We start from the raw sequence: 15016 nt of genomic DNA on the forward strand, positions 1-15016 counted from the left end.
GGTCTGGTTTAAAGGGGACAAGAAAACCAGAGGTGATAAAGCCTCACAGCCATGGAAATCAGAGAGTTCATCCCAAAAAATGCACAGCCAGCAAAGAAATGGGAGTTTGAAGCATTTCAAAGCAAACCCTTCAGATGCAGGGCAGGAGCCAATTCCTGTGTCTTGCATTCCCAACTCCTCCTTGGCCTTCCCTTGTCAGGAGGATGCAAATCTAAATAAAACCCTTTTCCAAGCAGGAGTTTTATGGAGAAGTTTCCTGACTCCAGTAGATCTCTTTGGAGGCTCCCCCAAAGCCCCAGACGTGCTCAGGAGGAGCTGCAGGGACTCTGCTGGCCCGGGCAGCCCAGGGCTCATGCATCACATCTGAAACAATCAGATAAAGGGATCAGATCAAAACCTATGTGGAAAAATACTCTGGCTGCCAGGCTTTTGAATCCAATAACCAATTCTGCTGAAAGCCTTCCCAGGGAATTTAATAATGCTGTAAAAATGAAGTGTGGGTTACAAAAAGGGGCATTTGTTTCCTGGATGGTTTTGTCTTATCTCTGTGCAGGCCAGGCAACAGCAGCCCGTGGTTGTACAAGTGATAGGGAAGAGTTTCCACCTCCACCACTGATGCAACTTTCTGTTATCAGAACTTCATTTACAGCAAATTCCTTCTGATATAAAAGAGGGCCACAAGCTCTGATGGTGAAAATTAAGATGGTAATCACAGCTTCTGAAGTAGAAATGGAATGTTCCAGGGGAAATGGGCAATAACCCAGGCTGGTGGCATTGCAAGCAGGAAAAAAAGACCAAAAAACAACAGAATCCCCACATACCTGAGGCTGGAAGGCAGGAAGCAGCTGAAGGACACACATCTCCCCAGATCCTTTCCATGGGGCATTTACAGCCAAACCTCTGGTTCACTGTAAATCCATTTACTCACCTGCTCCAAGCCTGGAAACCAAGGGGTTCCCTCTGGGCAGGAAAATCCCACCTGGCAGGAGGAATTTGGGGTGGGATCCAGCCCCTGCTCCCACAGGGTGCAGGAGCCTCCAGCCAAGGCCTGGGGAAGGGAGGAGCAGAAGCATTTCAAGGCACCAGCAGCTCAAACATTCCCCTCACCTGCACTGCTGTAGGACAGAAAAATCCCTGGAGCGGATCAAGGCCAGGCCTTGGAACAAAGCTGATCCTGGGAGTAAATCTTAACTCCTGCTAAACACAGCCACGCTGAGCTTGATGCCTGATTAATGCCTGGGGATTTCAGGGGATATCTGGGAGCCCAGGCAGAGGAATTGGCAGAGCTGCCTTGGCACCATCGGGAACGTTCGAGCGCGGCCGCTCGCAGCCAAGAGCTGCTGCTGTGCCTGGCATGGAGCTCCTGGGAGCAGGGTCATGGATGAGCTTTGCCTCCTCAGGGCAGCTCAGACACCTCCTGCTTTGTGCTGTGGCCACTGAGCTGCAGGAAATTTCCTCTGGGAGGGTGTGGGATGCTCCTCACTCACTTGTGTGCAATGGAAACCAGGCATGGAGCTCTCACCAGGATCTGTTCCTAAAGGAAACCAGAACTGTTTATTTTGGGGGAGTTTGAATTCTGCCAGGCAAAGTGTTCCATGTTATTCCAAGAGCAGGTCGTTCTTATTTAAGAAATTCCCTTAATCCATTATCAAAATCCTCTGAGCTACAAGAGCTTCCCCATCCCCAAATCTCCCGGATAACACAGCTCACTCCCAAGATGTTTATTTACCAATAACCATTCCTCTAGGCCAGGCTTAGCAGGCAGCAGCTTTATCCCTGGGATAATGCTAAGTCCCCATCTGACAATCTTATTTCTCTCGGGGAATTACAAAGGCAGGAATTTAGAAACAACATTTTCTGTTTTCACAACTTGCTCAAAGCAACTTTATTTTCCCCCCAAGTTGCTGAATGAACCAATTGTCACGAGGATGTCACAAGAATGAACAGAAATGTTCCATCCCCCAGGGCCACAGAGCTTTGCAGTGATCAGAGAGAATGCTGATCCCAGATCCAGCAGTTTAAGAGAGCTGGGAATTGCTGTCAAACACTGCCTAGATTCCCCTAGAAATGCACAAACCTCTTTAAATCCACCAGTGTTGTCTCATTCCATGCACGGAGTAACGAATCTTTTACAGGATCAACCCCAACAGGCCTTTTATTTTACAAGACTTTTATTCTGTTTCACAGATCTGACTATTACAGCAGTAAAATTATTACAAGTGACTCGTAACATTTAGTTCCAAATAAAAGTAGAAAAACACAAAAAGAAACGATAAAGGAAAGTTAAATGAGATGTGATGGGTGGCAAATGTATTTTAAGAGCACAGAAGAAAAGTATATAAAAATACATCAGGAGCAAGGATTTTGCAGCCAAATTTTGGTTCAGTTACAGCTTTGACACCACAGAGTCACAGAATGGCTGAGGCTGAGGGGACCCCTGGCGTGCCCCTGTCCCAGTCCCTGCTCAGGCAGGGCCACCTGGGCCCCAGGGCTGTCACCTTCCCCTCTGGAGAGGTCCAAGTCTGCTCTGCTGGAGCCCAGGGTGGAGCTTTCCCCCTCCCTGCTGCCCTCAGGATGCTGAACTCACCACCCATGGCCAGAGCTGCCTTGGATCTTCATTTTGGGGTCAGCAGAGCCCCTCTGTTGGCTCCTGTGTCCCCTGGAGGAGGAATTTATCACCAATCCTCTCCAGGAGCCTCCTGGATTGCTCCAGTCACTCCTCCAGCAGGGATCAGGCTGGATCCAGGAGGAGCAGGGCCTGAAACCTGCAAATTCCAACCTGAGGCTGCTCCTGTCTATGGAGGGTCTGATCCTCTTATTTTCCCAGTAAAACATCACCTTTCCCTGTCCTCTCTTCACCCCTGAGCTCTCAGCTGGCTCCTCAGCCATCCCCAAGAATTCCAGCTGCTCTCCCACACCAAGGACAACTCCCCTTCCTCATTCCCCTGTCCCTCCTGGAGCCCCCAAAGCCCAGCACAGAAAGCCCAGAGCACTGAGAACTGTTCACTGCAAAGGTGATAAATCCAAGAGCAGATAAAAGGCAGAAATGAAACGGAGAAAGGAAAGGAGGATGTGTGTGTGTGTGTGTGTGTGTGTGTGTGTGTGTGTGTGTAAAGTCTATTTTATGGCAAACTTCCAGTCCTTTGGCCACTATAAAGCAAAATCAGTGGATTTCATATAAATTCTCTGTATAAAGGAATGTCTATGAACTGTGTACAGTATGGCCCAGAATAAACATCTCATCATCAGCCTAACAGAGCTCCTCACAGAGGAAAAGAAGGTGCTTAGTCATGGTTCATCTTCCCAAGAAAATACTGTCCGGAATTGGACTAGTGCCCCAAAACACCATTTCAGGAACAACAGGAATTCCTTCAATGGAAAGGAAAAGCAGAGTCCACCCAGGCTGGGGGAGCAGGAGCTGGGCAGGGGCCTCAGGGCTGCACTGCTGCTTTAAAGTCCGTGTGGTTGATGGGCAGGGGATGAGCCTCGGTGTTGAACACCCAATCCTCCAGGGACAGCACATCATCTTCAGAGAACAGAAGATAGAGGTACCTGGAGCCACAAGACAGGGACACAGGGGTTAGAGGAGCTCACAGGGACTCCAGGCAGGCACAGGCAGCAGGATGTGCTGGGGCTGCTGCCTCTGTACATGTGACACATTCCCAAGCCTATGGAAAATCCCCACCCTTCCCCTTAGGCCAGCCCTGGATCACAGCAGAGCCCTTCAAACCCGGAGCAGGAACCTCCAGGGAGGCAATGGCAGCAGAGGTTCTGCAGCAGGAAACTCGCAAAGCTTTGTAGCCTTGCCCAGTCCTCACCCCCCCCAGAATGGGTTGGAAAGATACTGAAAGCTCCTCTGGTTCCAGCCCCCTGCCCTGGGCTGGGACACCTCCTCCTGGAAGAGAAGACTTCCCCCTCATTATCTGAGGCTCATTAAGCAGCTGCTGCAGGAGTTGAGCTGCTCTGGAAGGCCCCTGTGTCCCCAGACTTACTTGAGAGTCTCTGCGAGGAAGAAGCTCTGCTGCATGTTGTCGTGGGTGGGCGTGGTGGTGTAAACATCCCGGATGCCAGAGAAGCCAGCTTCCACCCTGCAGTGCTTCTCCAGGGCCTGCGGGAGGATCAGAGCTCTCAGCAACCCCCAGAGGTGTGGGGTAACCCACCCACCACCATCAGCTGCGTTCCAAATCCAGCTCCAGGTTTCCTGTCCCTCTCTGAGGAGTGTAGGGTTACTCCAGGGAACCAGCCTGGCTCTAATGGAACAGCAGCAAGGGGAACAGCAGCCACCTGAGCTGGCTGATGGACTGATGGCAGTGCAGCCCACAGGGGAGAAGAAAACATCCACAGTGGAGATAACACACTGCACTGAGGCACTTTGTGTATTCCTGCCCCGTTGCTCACGAGTTTGAGATCCTGCCCCATGGCTCATGAGTTTGAGATCAATTTGGGTTGAAAGAAACCTTAAAAATCCCCCAGTCCCACCCCCATGCTATGGACTAGACCAGGCTTCTCAGAGCCCCACACAACCTGGCCTTGAGCATTGCTGACTTATCCCAGCGTTTAACGCCACTGAAATAATCTCGCTCCTTCCCCCAACTGAAGCCAACATTTCTGCAGGAATGCAGCGACCCAGGGAGCTCTTTGCCCTGTGCAGCCTTACCTGGACCACCTCCCAGCCCCAGTGCCTGTACTTGGGCTCGTGGGTGAGCCTCCAGAGGTACATGTAGCTCTCCACCACCTCGGGCCGCAGGATGTAGTAGCGCTCGCTGAGCCGCGTGGCCATGGCCTCGCTCCCCGCGTCGAAGCGGAACGCCTCGGGGCCCAGCTTGGTGTCTGGGGAGAACCACACACACACACAGAGCCCTGTCACTGCCAGGGCAGCACAGGGACACCCCCAGCTGCCATCGTGCTGCTCAGGGTGTGTTTATTCAAGGCCTTGTGAAGCCTTTTATTCCACAGAGCCTTTGGAGAGAAGGGGTGGGGACGATGGGAAGGCTCAGCCAACTGCCCTGGGTTTACACAGAACATCAGGGGGATGTTGGTTTTGGGTAAGAATCTCAGTCTCCTGCAAGCACTACCCAGCACTCAGATCCCTGCCTTCGACACCAGCCCTCTCCCTGGACACTGCCAGGGATCCAGGGGCAGCCACAGCTTCTCTGGGAGTTTCCCAGCTGCTCCCACATAGCAGAACTCAGACCCATCCCCACACCAGCTTTGGCTGCATGAACTAAAGAGGAAGGGGACCCGCTCAATGGCTTTAAAGTGGGAGAGGGTGGGTTTAGGTTGGGTATTGGGCAGGAATTGTTCCCTGTGAGGGTGGGGAGGCCCTGGCACAGGGTGCCCAGAGCAGCTGTGGCTGCCCCTGGATCCCTGGCAGTGTCCAAGGCCAGGCTGGACAGGGCTGGGAGCACCCTGGGAGAGTGGGAGGTGTCCCTGTCCATGGCAGGGGGTGGAATGGGATGGGATTTAAGGTCCCTTCCAGCCCAAACCACTCCATAATTCTGCGATCATGCCACCAGGTTCCTCTGGCTGTGTCTGCCCCAGTGCTGAGCTTCAGGGAGTCATTATTTCTCTCTAATTATTCTGCACCCCTTCCCTGGGCCCTGCTGTGTGTGTGTGGCCCTGGCAGTGTTTGCTGGGAGCTGGGGGCTGTGCACAGCCACTCCCTGCAGCACTGGAGCAGCCTGGGCATCCTGCTGTTGTCCTCTCTGTGCTGGTGGTGAGAACTGGCTCCAGGCACCCACAGCCACAGGGCTGTTATGGGTGGGTTTAGTTCTGTGAGTGCTGCAGGGGGCAAAAAGAGTTATTTGCAAACATCATTTCAGGTTAGCTTGCAGTTTACTGGGGAAAGATGCTGGACACCAAACTGGGCTGGCTGGTGTGGGGAAGGTGTGGAACAATCCTTGGATGCGCTTGTGGACAGAGCTGTGCCTGACAAGGTCCTGGGGGGCTGCCTGGGCTGCCTGCAGCCGCACAGGAGCTGCAGAGATCCCTACAAAGAAAGGAGGGGTGTCCAAAGCAGCTCCTGCAGGCAGGGAACCAACCCAGGCCCTCACTCACTCTCTCCAAAGCTCTGGGTGGTGAAAGAAATTATCGTGAGCTTGTGAAACCAAGACTCAGACAGTTGGAGAGGCTCAGAAACTCCATTTTCCTGGTTCCCAGCAGTAGCTGCAGGTCTCCAGCACTGCCCTGCTGCATAAAGCGACACTTTGTAATTAACCCCTGCCAATCCTCCCCTCCTGCCTGCACAGGGATGTGGAAGGACAGCCTGGAGCCCTGCTGGCCCTGCCTGGGAGGCCACACCAGGATTCATCCCCGGCTCCCTTCCCAGCTGTGCCCCAGGAGTTCACAGGGCCTGTCCCTCTGCTCCAGCTGCTGCTGCACAAAGCACATTTCTGTCCCTTCCACACAGCCCAGCAAAGCCTCGCCAGGGCTGCAGATGCTGCTGAGGCACAGAATCACCCCCTGAGACCCCCCAGTGCCCCCCAGGTTACCTGAGCGTGTGTAGGACTCGTGGCAGGTGCTGGTGATCTCTGCTGCCAGCTCCCTGTGCCTCTGCCTCCTGTCCTCCGGGGCGTGCTCGGCCCCCAGGGCAATCATGCCCCCAGAGAAGCAGGCCAGGTGGCCCATCTTGTGGTCCAGGATGCCACCCCTCCACTCGGCAATGTAGGTCAGGCCTCCTGCAGATTTCTTCACCAAGTGCTTTTCTATTGCCTGAAGGGATGAAAATCAGGATTTCAACAGAGTGGACAGCAAGTAAAACTGACTCAGTGTCACTTAGTGACAGGTGTGAGTACCGAGAAAACCCAAAGACTTGTTCTGAAGGTCTGAAATCTCCTTGTGAACCTTGACACCCCCAAAAACCACGGAGCAGCACATGGCTCCTCACCTCCAAGGCATCGTCGTACATCTTTTTAGCTTCAGAGTCTTTCTTGTCTGACATCAGCCAGGATTTGATGAGATATTCATAAAAGCTGTCCCCGAGACCCCCGATGGAGACGTGGTCTGTGGTGGGAAAGCCAGAAAAGAGCTTCAGGTTCATGATGTACAATGAGTAGCTGCTGTACAAAGGGGAAACAATCACGTCCTATTTAATGCTCTTGTTCTCTCCTTCCTCTTCCCCAGCTTCCTGGGGAGAGCTTGCAGCATTGCTTTTCAGAAAGGAAAAAAGGTGGAAAGTGCAATCAGGAGAAAAATGTTCTGTCATTTTCCAGAGCATTAGTATCCCTTACCAGAACCATTCAGGGGCCTTATTTTACAAGTTATTTATACTGCAACGTGAAGATGCTTCCTGTTTATGGAGACATCATCATAAATCCACCCTCATAAACCAAAAGCAGTGGTGGGTATTGATGGATTTCCATCTCGCTGGAGCCCCTGGGAGCTGTCTCCCTGCCTCAGGAAAGGAAGGAGAGGTGTTGGATCCCTCAGAGCTGCCAGCAAGGGGCTGTGGAGACACTCCTGGGCTTTGCCATTTGTATTCCTGGCTCACGGAGGGACTCTGAGCCCTGGGGAAGGCTGGGGGTTGCTGGCACATTAAAATGATAAAGTCAGGGACAGGGATGTGCACTGCATATTTTCCTCTGCAGGAATCAGGTTTCTGAGCTGTCTGCTCAGAGCACCTCCTGCTCTGACCTTCCAGGAGGTGCTGAGGAATTGCAGTGTGAAATGGGCCTGACAGCTGCAGCTTTGTGCCTGGGGGGAGCTGCTGGATGGATTTACAGCTTCAAACTGTGCCACGGGGGGAACAGCAGCCTTCTCACTCTTTAAAGCAGTCAAGCACTCCCATTTTTAGGAGAGCAAGACAAATTACCCTCCCTGGACTGAGCCATCCCTGTTAATTAACAGTGTCCACCCCTGGCTCTGCACCACCCTCCTTTCCCAGCTGAGCACATGCAGCAGGTGTTCAGAGCTGCTCAGATTTTTGTTCCCCCTCTCCTTGCACACAGATAAAGTCCCGAGGCTTATTCCAAATGCTGAATCCTCTCAGCAGCAACCAACGGCCATGCATCAATTTTCCTGACCTGAAGAGCAAACATCCCTGACACACTGTGTCCGATGATCCAGGGAATAATCCCTAGCAAAACAATGAGATTAAACACCCGCCTTCCATGCCAGGAGACAGGGCAGAGGATTTGCAAACACAGCCTTGCCTTTAAAGAGCAGCCCTGTGATCCTGAGTGTGTCATTCATAGACTCGCCAAAGCTGCAGCCCTGGGACATAATTGTTTTCCATATGGCAGCAGCCCTGGCAGCGTTTGCCTCCCGGGCACTGTGCATAAATCAATCCTGCCTTCAGCAGGGGGCTGGGCTTTCATTTCCCACAGGTAACAACTGCACTGCCAGGGGTGCACCACAGCCTCTTCATTTACAGCATCTGCTCATCCAGCCAGGTCAAAGAGACACCTTTTAAGGAAATCACAGCAATTTCAAGGAAAGCAGCTTCCTGCAAAGAGCTTTAATGACAAGAGAGAAAATGAGAGCCTGGCCCCTCTGGGGAGAGGCTGCAGATGTCTCCCTGCTCTGGTCCTCATCTGTTTCTCCCCAGCAGCACTGGAGATGCAGAAGGGGCAGATCACTCTTCTCCCTCCCTGGAATATGGGGTCAGATGCCAAGGTCATATCCTGAGCACAAACAGCCCGTGAAAGTCTGTCTGGAGTCAAGAAATTTCCAGGCCTTTGGCAGGAATCTGCCTGTCCCAACACAAGCAATGAGAGGCTGCTTTCAATGTGCTCTGAAAAGCACCAACAGGTCTCTCTTTACATCAGCCAGTTCAGGGCAATGCAGTGAAGTGTGCAGACAGAAAACAATTAAATTCATGGCAGGAGAGATGAATGAGGGCTCCCTCACAGCACCAAAGGGCAGCTGTGGTTTAATGGGACCACCGTGAACATCCCAGACACTTTGCTGGGCCCAGCCCTGCCAGTTAAAGGTCAGGGATTGCTCACAGCCAGAGCTCTGGCCCTGCCTGTTGCCACCAGAGTCATGAAAGCAGCAGTGGGAAAGGTCTGGAGTGATCCAGCCCAGCAAAAAGTGCAACAAAGCACAGGGACACCAGGTAATGCAGGGGCTCAGAGTAACCTGCCTGGATAATAAATGTCACCCACTGGCAGGTTCAAACCAGTCTCTGCAGAAAGAGACTTTGACAACATCAAATCCAGCAGCCAAAACAAGCAGATCAATAACTGAGCAGAAAGTGGAGGGCAGAGATCAGGGCACAGCAGCAGAAGTGGCATCTCCTGCTCTTGCCACAAACTTCTGCCCCTGGGTGGCCCAAGAGGAGGGGCACTGTCATTTCCCTGTGTGTCACCTTGCCCTGGGAGCTTCCACAACTCCCCTGATCTCCCCAAGACCTTCCCTGATTATTGCTCCCCCTGCCCACCAGAGCAGCACCTCCCTAATGCCACATCTCCAGTGCTGGGTTCCCAACAGGAGAGAAGGAATGTTCTTATCTCCTCCTTCCTTCTCCAGTCGCTCTCTGCAGGGGTACCATGGTAACAGGAATGCATAGGAGAATTCAGCCCTGCATCCGAGGGGGATCCCAAGCTCCTCCAGGCTCTCTGCCTCTCCAGGTGGCTCCTCACTTGCTGCAGCCACTCTGGAGGGGAATCTCCCTGTGCTGAGTGCAGGATCCCACAGGGCTGTGGGTGTGTTTAAGAAAAGACTGGATGTGGCACTCAGTGCTGTGATTTAGTTGAGGTTGGGGTTGGGTTGGACTTGATGATCCTGGAGGTCTCTTCCAACCTGATGATTCTGGTTCTGATTCCCAATCCCTGTGTGATGGACCATGTACCACCACCTGTCGCCCTAACTTTTCCACCTTCTGATGTTTTCATTCTTGGACTGGAGCTTTCTTATGAAATGTAAGAAAAACAAAACCTGATGTTTTGTAAATACATTCCTTTCCAAGGAGAAGGACACATTGATGGACTTCTGAGTTGACCACTGGGGTCAGAGAAGTGTTACTCTCTTCCCTGAATCCCTCGTCAAAATCCAAACCCTGCTTAAACCCTGAACCCAAAAATAAAGTTCCTTCTTTCTCATCTTACATCCTGACAGGTGAGTGTAGTTCCTTTTGTGTCCTCTAGCGACACCCACCCCTCTGTGCAGGGACACCCAGATTGTGTCTCTGGGGCTGGGACTCTCAGCTGGACACTCTCCTGCTGGGCTAAGTGCCCAATTCCTGCCCTGCATCCTGCAAAGCCTGGCTCATCTCGTGTTCCATGGCCTCCCTGGCCCTGGCTGCTCCCTGGGGAAGGAGGGAAGGCTGGGATTCACAGGCAGGGGGGAGGCAGGGTGATACCTACGCTGCACCCAGCTCCCCGTCACCGGGCTCAGGAAGTTGGGGTAAAGGCCCTGAGGCTTCTCCACTCTGTTGAGGACCCTGCGGATGTTCATCACCTGTGAGAGAGACAGACAGAGAGAGACAAGGCTGGGCTGATGCTGTGCTGCCAGGAGAGCAGTGATCTGCTCCTCATCCTCACTCCCCAGCCCTGTGCTGAGCCCTGGAGCTCTGCTGGCATCAGGACAGGGCTCTGTAGGACAGGGAGAGGCTTTAGGGCTCAGCCCCATCTTTATCCAGCTCTGGGGGGTTTCACAAATGGCTCTGGAAACTCTGCAAAGCCCCAGCTCAGCTCTCTGCTGAGGGCCAGAAACAATCCTGGCAGACCTTGTCCTTCCAAAAGCCAAAGGGGCTACAGGAGAGCAGAGAGAGACTTTCCCCAAGGGCATGGAGTGACAGGACAGGGGGAATGGCCTCAAGGTGAAGGAGGTCAGGGTTGGATGGGATATTGGGCAGGAATTGTTTCCTGTGAGGGTGGTGAGGCCCTGGCACAGGGTGCCCAGAGCAGCTGCCCCTGGATCCCTGGCAGTGCCCAAGGCCAGACTGGACAGACCTTGGAGCAGCCTGGGACAGTGGGAGCTGTCCCTGGGGGGTGGGATGGGATGAGCTTTAAAGTCCCTCCCAAACCCAAATCTGATTCTGTGACTGGGAATCTGGAAATGGGAGATGTGTGCAGTGTCAGGGGTGATTTTTTCCATGATCCAAAGGGAAAGGAGGGGCAGGGATGAGTGACTCACACAGCACTTAAATTCACCATGTGGTCACTTAACATGATGAATTGGGGCCTTTAATTTCAACAACAGACAGTTCCCTTAATACCCCAGAACAGCCAGCACTTAACTCTCTAAAGCCTCCCTGGGTTTCACCCCCATTAAATCCAATAGGCCTTTCCCTTAAGGGACCCAGTTAAATTCCATGCAGCATAAATATTCTATTATAACCTACAGAGCAGCTAATTCGCCCTAAACCTTTTACAAAATCAGACAATTTGCACACCAAGAGCTGGCTACAGGCTTAAGCTGGTGCTTCCAAGGAAGTTGTCAGGCTCCACAATATTTACTGCAGTTTAGGAGCTTGCCATATTAATGACAGGTTTGAACAAATGGACTTTAATTCCTGCTAAAATCACCCAGGCTGGGAGTTCCTGAGTTATCTGCTCCTTTGCAGTGATTTCCCACACATCCCACATTTTCCCTCTCTGAGGGTGCCAGGGTGGATGTGATCCATGTTCTGTGCACACACCAGCCCAGGACAGTCCATTAGAAAGGTTTTGCCCTTTTCCCTCCACGGGCTTAGGAGGAGAAGAGGAAAATCTCTCAGGCTGGGGACAGAGGTTTGACCTTGGCTCAAAATGCCACAGTTTGAACTCAGAATGAGGATGCAATTCTGGTTTTTAGCAGTGCATCTCCAGTTTCCTCATATCTCCCCCTCCCTTCATCCCCTCACACATTTTCTCTCCACATCACTGCTCCCTTTCCTGGCCTCTCCTCAGCTCCCCCCTCCCTGGGAGCAATTTGTCATTATCCCTGTCCTCAGGAACCTCAGCCTTGTCTCTTTATTTCACATCACCAGCCTCTCTTTATCTTCCCACAGAGTTTCCTGTTTCCCTTCACCCTGTGTTTTCCCCTCCTGTGACATTCCTTCACTCATCCCACCCTCACTGCTCCCATCCACTCCATCCCAGCTCCACTTTGCTCTCCCGGCTTCTCCCTCCTCTTTTATTTCCTGTCTCTCCTTCAGATTCCCTCCTCGTTTCACAACTGACAGACCTGCACTGGACAAATCCTGGAAAAATATCATTTTTGAGTGGGTTTTTTTGCCAATCCTGCCTGGTTTTACCCCAGTGTGGTTCCTGAGGGATCTGCATCCACCTGATGGCCACACTTTGGCTGTGCCCTTCTCTGGGCAAAACTCCCACAGCTTCACCCACACTGGGAAAAACAGCCCAGGAGGATGAGGAGGCCAATCCACTGAAGCCCAGGCTGGGGGTTACTTGCCTTTTCTGCAAACACTGGGTTGCCAGAGAGCTCAGAGAGGTGCAGGAATTCCAGGTGCAAGGTCCCAAATTCTGCCAAGATGCTGCTTCCAGCGGATGCCCAGCCCCAGCTCCAGCTCATGCCACTGCAAGGAGAGGAAAGGGAGCCCTCACTGCCAGGAAAACACAGCCTGGGGAGCCCCTGCCCTTTGCCAGGTGCTTGTGCTGCTCAGGGGCATGGAAAGGACACACACACACATTTAGGACACACAAAGATTTTCAGCAGCAGTTCCATAGGATGGAGCTGTGATTTTCCAGAGATTCTTTAGGATTGGGCTAACACACGAACTGCACAAACTGCCTTTTTTTTTTTTTTTTTTTTTTTTTTTTTTTTTTTTTTTTGGTTTTTTTTGGTTTTTTTTGGTTTTTTTTTTTTGTGAAAGAGGAATCCCTCCCAAACAGCTCAGCTGGAAAACAGCTTTGGAAGAGCACTGCCACCCTGCCTTACACAGATGTAAAATATCCTATTTTGGGGTAAAATATCCTGTTGGTGCCCCCAGCTCTGGGCCTCTCTGGAGTCCTGCAGACAGGACAGTGGTTGGATGTCAGGACTGGGTCCCAGAGCACCTCTGGGGGCTGCTCAGAGCCACCTCAGACGGGCCGTGGCTTCAGTTTCCATCTCCTGGCAGTTAATCCCGGGGAGGTGACAGTTCCCAGGGACAGGGAAGGGTGGGGGTGACACTAGATGGCGCCGGGAAACTTGGCTGGGAGAGGAGAAGGGTTTGTTGTTTACGGGGGGTTAAAACTAATGATCCTTCTGAGCATGGAAAGAAAAAAAAATAAAGAAGTTTCCCTGGCTGCGATGGAGAGAAAAGCGTGGCAGGTCCCGAGGTGACAAAGAGCCATTAGATGAGCAATGTGCTCACAGCGTTCAGTCCCTGCCCCTGCAGCAGCTTCGGGAACATCGAGTGCAGCCCCAGGAGCCCCGGGGGGTTCTGGCAGCCAGGTGAGTGTGACATTCATGTCCCACTGCTCAAACCTGCTGAGCTGGGGCTGCTCCGGGAGCTGAGCAGCCCCACGGAGCTCTCACACCTTAAAGAGTCAATTCCTTCCCTGATTGACTGCACTGAGGGAGGCTGTGACAAGCACAGTCCCACAGGCAGAGCTGCAGCAGCCGAGTGGGGCCGTGTTTGTTGTCACAGCAGCTCGGTGGGGTCACAGAGATCATCCCAGCCCTGGCCCAGGGACCTGCCCTCCCAAAAAGCACAGCAGGGGATGTGCTGCTGGGAGCCTTGGGTCAAACAGCACAGCAAAGCTCCTGCAGAGGGGTCAGGAGGAAACAGAGCCCGTGTGAACCGTGTCCCCGGGTTAGAGAGCAGCCCCAGCCACCTCCTGCAGGAAAACATTCCTTCAGGCTGGACAAACTGGGCCTTCACAGCTGCTCTGGTTTGTAACAGCTCAGAGGAAGCTACTGTTTAAAGGACCTTGGCCTCCACGGGATAAGAACATGCCCAGAACTTCCTTTATCTCCCAGATAAATGGATCTGAAATGTGGAATCACTGCCTTTCCTCACGGGGATCCAGAGCAGCAGAACCAGTGCCAAGCCAGGAGAGAGGCCAGGAGGGGATGCTGAGGGGAAATCGGGAGGAACAGAGGGTTTGGGGAGTGAAGGAAAGCAGGGCCAGGGCTGCAGCACAGGGACAGAGGGCACAGGGGAGCCCAGAGCAGCAGCTGGAGCACACAGAGCACTGCAGGAGCTGCAGCAGCAGGAGGGGAAGCAGGCTGGGTGAGACAGGACACGGCCAGGGGAAGCTCAGCAGCAGGGAGGGGAGCCCAGAGGAAAAGGTGACAGCAAGAGATAAAGGCAGCTGGTCAGGGAAGAGCTGGGGGGTGTCTGTGCTTGGGGCCTCGAAAATGAATGTGCAGAATTGACTCAGTGCCAGGGGGGGTTTTTTGGTTTCAAATTTCTGAACGTCCTTCTTAACCCACCCCCCCAAGCTGCCACCAACAGAGGCCCACACAGCCAGCAGGACTCTCCTTTTGGGATGCTGAGGTCTCTTTGGAATTAGCACATCCTTGCAAAAGCAGAACTGGAGAGAGAATTCCTTGTTGCAAAACTCCTCTGGGCTTTGTTCTGGCCCTGATGTTTGGGTCAGTGTGGTCTCCCGGCCTCACCTCACCCTCCTCTGCCTCCACTTGCACCCTGAATAATTCCCTTTTTCTGTGGGTTTACAGCCTTGGGCTGCTCATGGTGCTCCTGCAGCAGCTCGGGCTGTGGATGCAGGTGCCTCCATCCCTGCTCCTAAATCCACTGACACTCCAGCCCTCAGAGCAGCCTCACAGCCCCAAAAACAGAGCTCCAGGCAGCACTGGGGGCTCTGGGCTGGGTGCTCTGTCGATTTTCTCAGCTCTCACTCAAGGTCATCAGCAAAACATTTTGGGAATGTCTGGGCAGACAGAGGCTGCTTCGATTGTCTTCACAAAGGGCAGGGGAGGGTTTGGCATTTCTGTGAAAGGTTAGTCTATGCAGAGCCTTTATCAGGCACAGAGGAAGCAGGATGTGTGTGCTGTACAAAAGGACAATTACAGGGCTGCCGGTGGCTCCAATTTTCCCCGGGATCAGGAGCACATCAGACAACTGAGGGGTGACACTGATATTTGAGCAACACAGCATCGTGAGCCAAACACTTGGAAATCTTTT

At 52.9% G+C, this 15016-nt stretch overlaps 1 protein-coding gene across 3 annotated transcripts in view; it reads right to left on the reverse strand.

Annotated features, from left to right (window-relative positions):
- Positions 1 to 1897: 1897 nt before the first annotated feature.
- The window catches only part of MAN1C1 (mannosidase alpha class 1C member 1), a gene marked incomplete at its 5' end in the record, with an annotated part of 57553 nt that continues 44434 nt past the window's right edge, over positions 1898 to 15016 (reverse strand). For 2 of the 3 annotated variants that reach the window (XM_083879373.1, XM_083879374.1), the window contains 7 exons: positions 1911 to 3552; positions 3993 to 4108; positions 4658 to 4830; positions 6492 to 6711; positions 6887 to 7002; positions 10305 to 10398; positions 12337 to 12460. In XM_083879373.1, the coding sequence (XP_083735499.1) occupies positions 3432 to 3552; positions 3993 to 4108; positions 4658 to 4830; positions 6492 to 6711; positions 6887 to 7002; positions 10305 to 10398; positions 12337 to 12460 (964 nt within the window). In that variant the 3' untranslated portion in view covers positions 1911 to 3431. Of the gene's footprint in view, positions 3553 to 3992; positions 4109 to 4657; positions 4831 to 6491; positions 6712 to 6886; positions 7003 to 10304; positions 10399 to 12336; positions 12461 to 15016 lie in introns of all 3 variants that reach the window. The other variant, XM_083879372.1, reaches the window with a different exon arrangement.

Source organism: Zosterops lateralis (genome assembly GCF_965231275.1).
Source record: "Zosterops lateralis genome assembly, chromosome: 28".
In the NCBI taxonomy this organism is placed as follows: domain Eukaryota; kingdom Metazoa; phylum Chordata; class Aves; order Passeriformes; family Zosteropidae; genus Zosterops; species Zosterops lateralis.